We start from the raw sequence: 13,392 nt of genomic DNA, 5'->3' as shown, positions 1-13,392 counted from the left end.
GCGTTTTGCGGTCCTGCATATGAACGCCACTTACGCTTGCTACTTTTCTGCTCTTACTTGGTCGCCAAGTCAATACACCGGCGTGCATTTTGCGAGCTGCGGATATATGCATCGAGATATATAATTCGCAGCTTCCTACTTGTTGTATTCTTACGATATTCTAAGACTCAATCGCGGAGTGAACGCCTTCCCGTATTTATGCTGATTTGTACCTTGTGCTTTGTACGGATTTGAATGGTTCCGTAAATGTTACTCTCATTGCCCAAACTTTTGTTCCCAGGATCCCACATGCAGGTTCACATACCGTCACCAGCGCAATGCAGTACCTCACAAACTCGTCCCAGAGCGCCTCCAACGCTGATAACGCAGTAATGTAGTGTCTCCTGCGTTACTGTACACTCATATTCCCCAAGGTTGTGTGCGTTTTATGTAATACTGTATTGCCATTTGCGCTCGCCTCTGCAACACGAATGTGGAATAAATTTTTTTCTGCTGCAATTCTCCATTTCGTTGGGTGTGTTCAGCTTAGCAAACATAGGTCAGTTGTTTTGACTCGCTAGCTTCCTCGCACTTTTATGCATTGCTTCTCACTTAGAAGATAGTTCTTTTTTCCACATACATGGTAAAGCGACCATGGTTTCTCCTCACATCAGAATCGCACTTGTGCACAATGTGTCACCTCTCGACAGACTTCTGTTTTTGTAATATACATATGTTCAAGATCTCCTTTTCTGCTGGTTCATTTTGGTACCTTGGTGTGTTCTGTAAGTGTCTGTCGATATCCCACGCACAGGGTGTTTGTTTTTATTCGCATCACACCAGCGCTCATTTGACAGGTGGGTTATGTTAATTTTCGCAAATTAACCCATCCGTAGTTACAAACATTTCCGACATTTCCTGACGCATGTGTTTGTAACTACGGATCGACTAATTAGCAAAAATTCACATAACCCACCTGCCAAATAAGCGCTACTCTGTTGCGAATAAAAATGAACATCCTGTATAAAAAGCCGCACGTTGGCGTAACCTTTACGGGCAGGTGCTGGATTGAAGGCCGTAACCTCTAATTAGTGGGTTTCCTTGTAACTTTTATAAAAGGGGTCGCTCAGAGGGTACCTGGTAGCTTCTGAAATAGAGGGTAAAATATTGCGATTTTTTACCCTTTACTAAAGGGTACGGAGTTAAGAGTGTAGTCTAAATCCCTGCTGCATCGGCCACGCTGCTAGTCTAAATCGAACAACACATGCATATTGGAGCGTCAGATGCTGTCGTTCCATTAAACTTCAATACATCGTTATCACATTGTGCGGACGATATAGCCTCATCTGCATCACCAACGTCATCATATTCGTCACCGTGAACGACTTGACCTTCACCCGGGTCTCTCGCGGATGCCCTGCTGTTACAGCCGCTGCTGCTATAGCAGAAGTGTCGCTGTCGGAGTTCAGCCAATGCGTCACTAACGTTGTAAGGTGAGCTACCGCCGCGTTGACAGGGCTAATGTTGGTCATTTAGGTGCCACGATGGCTTTGAAAAAAAAAATATTGATTTTATTTCGTATAACAAGGCAACCAGCTCCAAGACCAAAATTATAAACGCCGTCGGTTAACACAGTGTGCTTTCACGCATTGTCGAAAGAAGCTGCAAAAATAAGTGAATCCTCCAAGTGACGCCATCGAGAGTTGGCGTTTCTTTCCTAGCACCCAAGTGGAGCGTCGCCACTCCTCGCCCAAAGTTGGAAGTCTGCCAGCAGCTGTAGAGGGGAGACGGAAATCCAGCATGGGGCAGCAGTGTTGCCAGGCGCACCGCAGATTGCACACTCCATCACGTCATACATCCTCAAACTGAAGTAGCTTCATCATACTTCCGCTTCACACACAGAAACAATATTTCAGGAAAATACAATGCGAGACACGTGGAATGCAATGACATAAATTCGATAAAGTTCTGAGGACACGTGACTTGGTCAGTAGTCGCTCACTGAAACGGTCGCTGGAATGTGGGACGAGGACGTCTGAACAGTTTCAGGAGAAGCCGCTGATGTCGCCCTGAGGCTGCAGTTGGAAAGGTGGCAGCAGCAGCGGTGTGACTCCTATACCAGAGTACACTCTAAACCTGGTACCTTCTAGTAAAGGGTATAAATTTCAAAATTTTTATACCTCTATTTCAGAAGCTACCTTGTAACCTATGGGCAATACCCTCTATAAACGTTACACAGATCACCTATAAATAGAGGTTTCTGTCTCCTAACCGCCACACCGACGTAAAAGTTACAGTTTCGCCATGCATGGCTGTCTCTAAGACGCCCGCCTCTTCACAGACGCTAGAGAACAAATTGTGCTCAAAATGAGCTCTCATCAGTGCAGAACGCATACTGTCATTCGGAACATATAGCTATAATATACGTAATTCATCTAAGGGCATCCAGTGGCGAAAAGTGAGCGATCACTGCATGTACAGATTCACATGCACAACAAATGAAAGGAAGAAGAAAATTCCAACTAGAGCATATGTATTATTTAATTGGCAAACCTGGAACTACAGCTGAGGCAAGAGCACAAGGACGTCACAATACCAACAATCCAGCTGTGGTGAACGACATTCAGTTTCAATTAGGTATATACTCTTTGCAGTCCTCACGTTGTTGCAACTTCCTCCCCTCCAGTACGCCGAAAACATTTCTATTCCTTTCTGATATGTCAGAATGACACATCAGCGACGCGGCTATGGTTAATCCGAAGCACACGAAGAAGTAAAACACAAGGATGACAAAGGACTAAGCAAATAACGGACGTAACACACACACGTACACACTGTGTTGAACAGCGTTAGAGAGACAGACTGTGCTGTGGTTAGTGTTCCTAGTCTGTCCAGCAAAAACGTAACCACGTAAGCTTTGTAGTGGCCATACCGTAGAAATATCCTGATAAAGTTCCGTCACTTGACCCTTGTCCATTCTTCAGAATTCGGAACACTATCCACAGTTCGTACAGACGCAGACACACAATAACGTAACGCACACTGATCCGACACTCTCGTACTGAATGATTGAATGTGCGGCTTGAACGAGAACACAGTGACTTTTGAGCAGTACCTACCTTGCAAAGAAACACGAAAAACAAATGAAGGAAATTCAAACGCGGAATTCGTTTAGAAGTTACGATGTTCCTATAAAGGGTACATTTATAAGTTACGACGATAGGATTTCCGTTGAAGTCTGAAGTAACCTCTATTGCTCTTCCAGTGTCACGTGTAACGTCTACATAGTGTAGACTACTGTGTGTACTACGTGTAACCTCTTGCTCTCCAGTGTAACCTCTAAATAGAAGTATCGGACGTGTAACCTCTACGATATTTGGAAGTCTACGTCTATATAAAGGTTACACATTGCTATAAAAGTTACAATAAAGGGTACCGAGTTAAGAGTGTACCGTGTGACGCTGGGGATGGCCCGACGATGCTTGCAGCCAGCTTCGACAACGCCTCGAGAGGGAGAGAGAGAGAGAGAAGGAGAGAGAGAGAGAGAGAGAGAGAGACCGCCCGCTGGGCTCAACATCGAGCGAACTTCGGGAGGCAGCCGTTAGAATAAAAGTTCATTTAGGATGTCGTTTATGGTGGTCATGTCTCCAGTAAGCCGGTACAGGCGCCGCAATAACTGTGTCTGATTTTGGTCTCCCGGATCTTCATCTGTAAGCACCGTTAGTGGAAGACACCTGTGTGTTGAGTAAGTTCATATTTTACCCTGTCGTACGGTTTTCTTCCGCTGATGACAATGAGGTCCCTAACTTCAACGGAGACGTTCGTGGGTGACGCACCAATGACGTGTCCAAACTTAATTACTTGTGACGTAATCTATCGAGCTGAAAATTCCGCTTCTGTGGCCGAACTTCTGCGGAATAATACGCCGATCACCTGCGGATCCGGTACGCAGTAGAACAGAAGGTGGACAGGGCCACCGGATGCGGTTGGGACTGCGGAATCCATGTCGGCCGCTGCTCATTGGGTGCTCATTGTGAACGCTGACTGGAGCAAGCTCATTCATTTGTCCGCACGCGATTCAAACACACAAAAAATAAAAGGAAAAGCTGCACAGAAAAGATGTCGGCGGTGCAGAATCACAGGGCCGCTACTGACACGATCCTCATCTTCTCTTGCGCACTGCAACATTATTATTAATATATAGTTTAAGCAACGCATAAATCAAACAAGTTTTGCTCCTGTGTAGTCTCGCTATAACTTACTTTAACCATTATTTATTTGCCAGAGTCATCAGTCCGTCATCAAGACCTGATCGAGAATGGCACGACCTTTCGTGTTTATGTTGCTGATAAGCTGTCTAGCTGCACTGGTTTACGTCGTTTGCGGCACACCAGTTTCTTCAAAAACAGGGTAAGTTGAGATGATAAACTTCTCTGTTGATATGATGTGGTGTGTATCGTTAAGATAATCCTTAAACAGCATTGCTGAATTCAAAACTAGGGATGGACCAACCGAATCCGCGAATCCTATAGGCAGGGATTCGAGATTCGGAAATCCGAGTGGAGAGGAGTCCGCCGAAACTCTCGTTGGCCTAAAAAGTTCCTGATCACTCCCCCATCGACAGTAATGTCAGAAGCACTCTTCTGCATAATGTGTGTCATAGCTGATAAGAACCGCAGTAGGAGCGCCTGAGAATGCTGGTGTTTTTGAACAAACAGCTGGATGAAACGTTCAACAGTGCTTTCTTTCTAGTTCGTTTACATTGCTCTACGCTGAGAGTGTTCAGGCAGGAACATTTACATTACAGTTTTTAAAGTAACATGGTTTTACGTTGGACTGTTTCTTAGTTTTATAGAAATAATTCAGACTCAAGAGTTTATGTATTTCCTGTAGTCGATGGACAACATGTTAAATAATAATCACATTTAAGGAGAAGTATATAGGTATGTTTTCTCCTGAAAGCGAACTAATTTGTTTTTTCATGCAGCAAAGACAACAAATTTTCCTTCAGAACATTTTTTTTCTTTAGAGAAATCGAGATTCGTAAGATTCGTGGATACAGATTCGGAATATTCTGGATTCGTCCGATCTCTACTCAATACCTTTTTTTTTTTTCATTTATCAGGCAATCAACCGTCACGCAAAATACTTTCGCTGAACTGGGAGGGAGTAGATGTCGTGGGCGGGAGATAATCCCTTAGGCGGGCAATGGCAGTACTGAAGGTGGAAGTAGGGCAGCTTTCTGCAATCTGACGAAGGGGATGAGAAGGGCGGGTCAAACAGCGGGCCTATACGCGCAGGGTGGTTGAGTCACCTAGAGTAGGAATATGGTGTTCTCTAGCTTCTGCGAGGACGGAGTGTGTCTCCATTGTCGGAGCGACCCTAGGCAGAAACGGAGGCTGCGGACTGGAAGGCTGAGAAGCTCTCGGTCTCGGGTAGGGTAGATTCCATGGAGGGTAGTGAGGCTATACTGAAGCGTGCCCAAGAGAAGAGCCGTATGGAATCGATGGAGGTCACGGCACGAGGGGCCCCAGGACGCACCTGCGACACGCTTTAGGACGTTAACGGTGCTCGAAGTTTTGGCAACAAGTGCCTTCACGTGAGGAAAGAGGTTTGTGCTATTTCTACGCTTTCTTCTCTGCTTTCTGTACGCCTGTGTTGTGTATGCCTGTGTTTGTAGAGAACTGCGCTGTGTGAAAAGCCCAGTTATAGACTAATAGATTTATGTTTTGTTTTGTTGTATTTACATTGTAAAACACTCTATTACAAAATAGCTGTTTTTTATTACAGATAGCTCGATGTCTAGTTAGCTTTCAGGTAGTGAACTATATTATGTCTATGACTGGAAGGTGGTGGGTTCGAATCCCACCTCTGGCTGTGCTGTCTGAAGTTTTCCCTTGGTTTCGCGAAGACTTTCTGCACAGTTCCTCCTGAAATCGGCCTAGGAATCATAATAGCCCCCCTCCTTCCCGCTGTCCTCTCTCCATCTATATGCTGCTCATAGGCACAGTTGCTTCGCGGCGTTAACACGGAATAAAAATTTTCCATGGGTATAGTTTTATAATGTACGTCTATCTGTAAATGTATTTTATTGGGTGCTGCTTCTGCTATATATTTTGCGGACCCCTCGATATTTTCAAGCAACAAACAAAATCAAATTGCCAGTAGATTTAAACGTAAGGTGAGTCAGCCTATTTGTCTGGCGACATCCTGCACGTTCCGCAGTGGAGGGCTGTGTATAATTTCGACCATGTAGGGATTCTTTTGACGTGGATCTCCGACAGTTTGTGATTTCAAGCAACAGGATAGTAACAGATCAACGTCATCTCTCGTCACATCCATCACTTCAAAGCACGTGGCCTTCTGGCGTGAAACGAAAGCAGCACTCCCTGCGCTGCCTGCCACCGCCGTTACGGATTCGGAGCATTTGCACAGCAAAATGCGGCTATGTTATATTTGAAAGCACGAGCGCGTTTCGGAATTTAAAAAAAATAGCGCGGCTTGAAGGGAATTGTTTCCCATTCTGTTATCTCGTTATCGTAATTAAGGAGTTGATTCATAAAGTTTAGGTAATTAGTCATCTTGTAGTTACATACCCCTTCCAGATGTCCTCTTGACCGCATGACTCAACTGAAAAAGCGACGTCTCTGCGGCTCTCGAAGGTTTTTTTAGAAAAAAATATGTGAAAAAAAATATCTCACCCTCTGACACTAAATGAGCGCTGTACTCATCGCGTTTCCCGTAGCCGCGCTTTTGGTTTCAGCTCATTTGCATACGAAAATTCGGGGATGGATATTTTAACGCACGTGCGTGTTTCGGAATTCCTTAAAGGGACTATCGCATCCGGAGACATGGGTAGGGAATGGTTACGAGAATGGTTGGCATCATTCGACAATTCATTTCATCAATTATCTTGGCTAGAAAATGTTCCGGGAATAAATAAACGAGTTTTTTCGATCAGCGAAACATCGGATGACGTCATTGTGACGAAGGCTTCAACAGGACCAATGCGAGGTCGGCGCAGCGCCTGGCGCCGCTCCCCCATTTTCTCTCGGAGATATCGTCTGCTTTGTACATATGGCGTCGTGCATGTCTCTGTGCATGAGACAACCAATTTCCTCGAAAGTGCTGTGAGTTTCGCTCAGTGGTGAAATTGCAACATGTCTTCGAGTTCGGGAACACGTCGTAATGCTCCTGGCTGTAAAAAATCGTCTGGTGCGAACCCAGAATTGACATTTCACGGGGCCAAGGACAGAGACACTAAACGAAAGTGGGAAGCAGCAATCGCCGGCAGTCTTCCTGTCGTGGCAGAGGAACTGCATGTTCGGCACGTTTGTTCTTCGCATTTTGCCGACGAGGCGTACGTGGAATCGGACTTATTGCAATTCCGTATGGGACTGTCAGCCAAACGAAAGAGACTAAAGCCCGATGCTGTGCCCACATTGTTCGATGAGCAAATGGAAACCACCGACGTGCCGGATGAGCAGGTAAGCATTTGTTTTCGATTCATTTCGAATGAAGCCCTACAAAAGTGTGGTGTAGTGATATAATAGCTCACGAAGTGCCTCCATGTAGGCGATCGGGATCTAGGTGACTCAATGTAAACACACTACACTCGGAGTGTAATCACGTACAATAAAGGGGAGAGTATATCCTACCAGATGTCGGTTGTGCTGCTCGGCGTATATAACAACAAGTACATACGGAAGTACATTTTTTCACGCACTATCCGCCGATTTCAGCCATTTGTTTCTGCAAATGCGCGCCAGAAAAAGTACACATGAAACACCGCGACCGGCTGTGATGTACCAGACACTCCTAGCCCCCACCAGCACCCTACGTATTTTTTTTTTTGCGACATCCCTCTATAACTTGCATTATTCAGATTCACTGTTTCTCCTGTGTCTTTCTTTGCTCATGTAACCCAGCATTTTTGTGAACTAGCAACGTCATTTTTGTGAGCTAGTGAGAGCAAAGGAGGCAGCTTTCCAACAGAATAATAATTAGGCATTACAGTTTTATGCATCATGTCCCACATCAGGTGCTCAATTTCTGTCACAGGTGAAGAGAAGCAGCTTGATGGAATCTGCTTCAGGTGGTGAGTACAAGAAACTTCCATTAGGAAAGTCCGTGTTGTACGGTTAATGAAATGTGAATTCTGATTTACACTGAATGTTCATGTTGTGAAACCGGCAGCGTATGCAGGAGTATCAGCCTCTACAAGTGATGCAAGTGGGAGTTCAGTTCTGCAGCACATGACAGCCACATCATCAGAGGATGGTATGCTTTCCAGTTCACCTATCACAGCTCAAACAATAAGACTGTAAATTATGTACCAAAAAAGAACTGCAAAAACAGACATGGTGGTGGCAGAGTTTTGCCTGAGGGTGACACTCTAGCATCTTACAATATAGGGTACACATATTTTGAAAGGTGGATGCAAATAGTCCACCACCCATCTAGCAAGTCACGTTTTGCACTCAGTCCGATGAAAAAATGTGCCACACCTGAAACTTTTGTCCAGCACTAAGTGTAGCTGAGCCTACAGCTATGCAGCTTGTCTCAAGAAAATACAGTAATCAATAATGTACCCATGATGACAATATTCATACTATACAATATATACTACAATACATATACTGACAATATATATATACTGTGTGTTTGCTTAATTTTTTAAGTTCTCGTCCTGGATGAGCTGCCCCTTCAGCCTTTGGTTCCATACCAGACTGTCAGCCAATATGGCTTTTTGTACACTTTGGTGCCACAGAAACAACGCTTGAAGGGTGGAAAGACGGCAAATGAGAAAACACAGACAGCTGTTCCCACTGCAACACTTGGTAATTATGCTTCAAAATGTATTGTGCTTCACAAATATGTTTGTGTTTGTTATGCAGTGTAACTATACGTAATGAATACTTTGGTTGCTTCCGTCATATTGCCTAACTGGTCAGGTGGAGAATTCCGTCATGAGTATATGAAGTTATAAGCCAAAACACTGTTGCACTTATTATAAAGAAGCAGTAGTGACATTGAACCAAATTAACTGCTGTGTAAGCTTTCAAAGAACTTTGTGAGAAACATGAGCTCAACATGCATTCGTTTCATCCTTTTTTAACCATGTATGTTTTTCACTTGTGTGTATGCAGCCACTCAAACAGGCATCCTTATGCCAAGCAGGGGAACTCAGACAGCTATAACCTTCCCACCCACTGGTGCACTCTCCTTTACATCCTCACAAGTTGCAGCAGAGTGTCTAGAAACCAGTGGAGACAAAGGCGCAGCTGTTTCTTTAGCAGAGGCTTTGCTGCCACATGATGACGCAGCACAGCTTTGTGTTGTCCCACTGGAGCATGCTAGCCTTTCGACGTCACCGCCTGGTGGCCGTACCTCTACTCCAGTGCCTGTGGACTTAGACACGACGGATGTGTCCACATGGTATGGGCAGTATTTTCTTTTTCAACATGTATTCAGCTTTGTTGTTATTTCTGGGAACTCTGTTTGGATTGGTGTACATAAAAATGACACTGTGGCATTGTCTCAGCAGTGATGAAAAGCGCTTGTGATGAAGGCAAATTAATCTGTTTCACTTGTGCGTACAGCCCACCCGACCCAAAGGATGTGAGATTCCAGTTGTCTGAAACCGCAGAAAGCTCAGACACTGAAGAGTAAGCTTGAGATCATGAGGTAAATAGAAACTTTGAGAATTTGTTTTCTTTTCTTGCAGTGAAGCAGACAAGATGTTGCAACCACGAGGGCTTTCAAAATCTCGTGGGCATCAAACGTAAGTGAAATATTTTGAAATATTTCTCAAAGCTTGTTCAAGACGCTGGTTGCATAATAATCTAAGAATTAAAAATTTTGGTTGGCTTTCCAGACCAAATCCAGATTAGCGATTTTTCCTGGTGGCAGAATCCAGTTTGAAAGAGCTGCTAACCCAGTGCCCCTATTGTGGGAACGATGATGTTGACATCAACACCACAACAAGGGGGACATGCTTGAAAGCTGTCATGCGTTGCAAGTGTGGGAGGGAACGGTCTTGGCACAGCCAACCTTGGCTGGGGGGCCGACCACTGGGGAACGTCCTGGTCTGCTCTTCTCAGCTGTGAACATCTCAAAAGCGTTTAGGATGTTTGAGCTTATGAAGATGGCAACACTTACAATGTATCAGTACTTTCTAACGCAGAAGGAGCACCTCTTTCCTGCTGTGAATGATGTGAGTCCTGTGACGTGACGTATGACTTTGCTGTGACATGCCCCACAGAGTGGGATAAAAGGGGCACGTGATATGTTTGCGTTGAGTGTATGGCCCTGATTTTTCCTGCTGCTTAGATTATTGGCTGTGCCTTGAGTTCCCTCAGGAAATAGTCAAAGTAAAAAGTAGAAAGAACAACTATTTTTCTGTGATTGTGCTATGATCGTATAGTAAGAACCTCCTTTGGAGGTGCTTCAATCAATTGCAAATGCAATGCTGTAGGGCAGGCAGTCTAGTACGGTTTTGGCTTTACCACTATTTCTCTGACAATCATGGGTCATCTACCAAGTGTACCCAGGGTTCCTCAATTTGCACTCATCCGAAAATGTTTTTAGGTCTACCTCATGAGACAAGCAGAGATCCTTCACCAGCTTCGGCCACTGCCCCTGACCCTTGCCGGGGATGGCAGGTGCGACTCACCCGGCCACACTGCATTGTATGGCACCTACACGCTTCTGGAGACTGCAGCCAACCGTATCGTGCACTTCGAGTTGGTTAAGGTACCTCAAGTTGTTTTGTGGACACCAGAAAAGTTTTGTGACAAAAGTTATCATGGATAAAAAAGCGCCTACAATAGAAGAGCTTGGTCATGTTACATTCTAATTTGGGAATTCAAAAGTGACTCGCTTTTGCCTACTTGATTGTCTAATGTGAAGTGTGGATACAGCAGGCTGTAGTAGGACGAGACTAAAGTGCCCCCAGGCAAAACTTAGAATGCACATATGAAATGCTACATTCAGTGACCATCACTTATTGTAGTGCAATAGCATGGACGACAGGAAAGACTGTCTATAAATCAAGCTTAGTCAAAACGATTAATTACTATCTATTACAGAGTATTCACTCGTAATGAAATTATTCACAAATTGCTTGGAAAAATTAATAAATTACTTGCCGCATTACTCACAAAAGTATCTCATTAATAGTATGGCAATTCGTTGTAGTGCCTCACATACAATGTCTGACCCTGACCTTTCCTCCTATGCAGTCTACTGAGGTCAGCAGGAGCAATGCAATGGAAGCCTATGGTCTACAGAAATGCCTCGCCTTTCTCGAGGTACATGACATGACTGTGGACACCCTGGTCACTGACCGCCATTCTGGCATCAAAGCCATGCTAAGGCGACTGTGCCCACACATAAAGCACAGATTTGATGTGTGGCATGTTGTCAAAGGTGAGTGGTGTAATTTTCTGGAGGGAGTTTTATGTCACACGTGATAACATCCAACAGGAGTCAAGAAAAAGCTCTTGGCTCTCAGTCGCTCAACGAAACACCAAGTTGTGCAGCTCTGGATTGATAGCTTGACGAGACATGCGTATCGGTGTCCGCGTACAAGCGGGGATGATGGGGACCTATGTCTTGCAAAGTGGGTGTCAGCAGTTAACCACATTGTTGACATCCATGAGCACGACAACCCGTTGTACCCGATTTGCTACCACGGCGCACTTTCTGAACCACGGCAATGGCTCAGAGAAGGTAGACATTTTGCAGTTTGTAAAACATTATATACAGAGTAGCGAAGTAATAAAAGTTTTCCTTACTGACACTTATGGGTGAAATACACCACAAATTCCAAAATCTTACAACAAAATTAACACAATTGAAAACAGAAAAAAAAAACATGTTGCACACCTTATACTGCAGCCTCATTCCCATTCTCTGATCCACGATTTCGGTGGTGGTAAGATCTTGAGTATTATTTATCTCTTATTCTTTACGCAGTAAATTCTTTCTTCTGCCTTAAGCAAGGGGACAAGAGAGACCAATTGGTTTAAAATTTACTAAAATGAAATGTGAACATAGGCAGACACAATGATCCTTCTTTGCATCAAGTAATTATGGTGAGTACTGCGTGCCAATAAGAATAAACTTTTATATGTGGCTCTCCTGTATTCATATTAATGTATCGGTAGTTGTTATTGAAAGCCCTTAACTTTACACGATTCACAGAAATCTCGCAGAAGTGATGAATTTTTGCAGACCACAGGCGAATTTCCCCATTCATTATCATTAACTTATTTGTTGTTGTTGTTGCAGACCACACGTTTTGTTGTGGTATTGCAAATAATTTTACTTTTTTTAAATTATGTAACCTAGAATTATTTGCTGTGCCCTATGGAATGTGTTATTCTCACCAAACAATTATAGAAAAAGCAGTTGCAACAGAGCAAGTAGAGATGATCTACAACCCCTGCCCATGCGTGTAAGAGCACCTCATAGCTAGTGATCAGGCAGGCTTGGGCATGTCTGACTGCCTACCTGCTTGGCTGGAAGCCATGGTTGGTGGGTGTTTTTGCATTGTAGCGCAGCTATCTAAAGATGACGACGAGCGCTCAGCTAAGGCGAGCGCGAGGGGCGACAATAAACATTCAGTTGTTTCCAAACCTTCGCAGGCTGCGGTAGTCCTTTCTTCTCCCTCCGCGTTGCCTGCCTCATTTGGTGACCCACGTCGAACATACGCAGCCTTTGCCTGAGTCGATGGCTTCACCCTCAGGCAATCATTCCTCCAGCGCCGATGATCCGCCTATTTCGACGACCGCTACGCTGCGGTTGCCCCCTTTTTGGCGCCAGAACCCGCGGTCTTGGTTCAGACAGGTCGAGGCCCAATTTCAGCTTCGACATATCGAGTCCCAACAGTCAAAGTATTTTCACGTTCTGGTTGGTCTTCCTCCGGAAGTTGCGGCAGAACTGGACGATGTCCTCGTCGCAGTTCAGCTCGATCAGGCATACGACGTTCTGAAGACCGCCATCTTGGACAGAATGGAAGTGTCCGCACGCGCTAAACTCCAGCAGCTACTGTCTGACGAAGACTTGGGCGACCGAAAGCCATCGCATATGCTCCATCGCATGAAACAACTCCTCGGCGATTCCGCTACCGAAGCACAGCAACCCATCTTGAGAGAGCTGTTCTTTCAAAGACTTCCGCAAGCGATGCGTGTGGTTTTGGCAGGGTCGGAAGATTTATCCCTTGACCGACTGGCCACGTTGGCTGACCGGATTGCGGATTACTCAGAGCCCCCTTGGCCGTCCATTATGGCCGCAGCCACCTCGGAGCAGTCTCCGCGCTTGGACCGCATTGAGCTCCAGCTTCAACAGCTCACTGATGCCTTGCAGTCTCTTACGGCTGCCGGTCCTCGGCGCCGTAGCCGTTCCGCT

The 13,392-nt window shown here is 45.0% G+C and overlaps 1 protein-coding gene across 1 annotated transcript; it reads left to right on the top strand.

The window, feature by feature from the left end:
• The first annotated feature begins 7,726 nt into the window (after positions 1-7,726).
• Positions 7,727-9,872, top strand: LOC135392731 (uncharacterized). The gene is made up of 7 exons (XM_064623456.1): positions 7,727-8,077; positions 8,176-8,259; positions 8,661-8,819; positions 9,129-9,417; positions 9,582-9,647; positions 9,707-9,763; positions 9,857-9,872. Exons 1-7 carry the CDS (start codon positions 8,059-8,061, stop codon positions 9,870-9,872), a joined length of 690 nt encoding a protein of 229 aa, XP_064479526.1. The 5' UTR covers positions 7,727-8,058.
• Positions 9,873-13,392: the final 3,520 nt, after the last annotated feature.

The sequence above is a fragment of the Ornithodoros turicata genome, chromosome 1 (genome assembly GCF_037126465.1).
Source record: "Ornithodoros turicata isolate Travis chromosome 1, ASM3712646v1, whole genome shotgun sequence".
NCBI classification, from domain to species: Eukaryota; Metazoa; Arthropoda; class Arachnida; order Ixodida; family Argasidae; genus Ornithodoros; species Ornithodoros turicata.
This window is presented reverse-complemented; position numbering and strand designations above follow the sequence as displayed.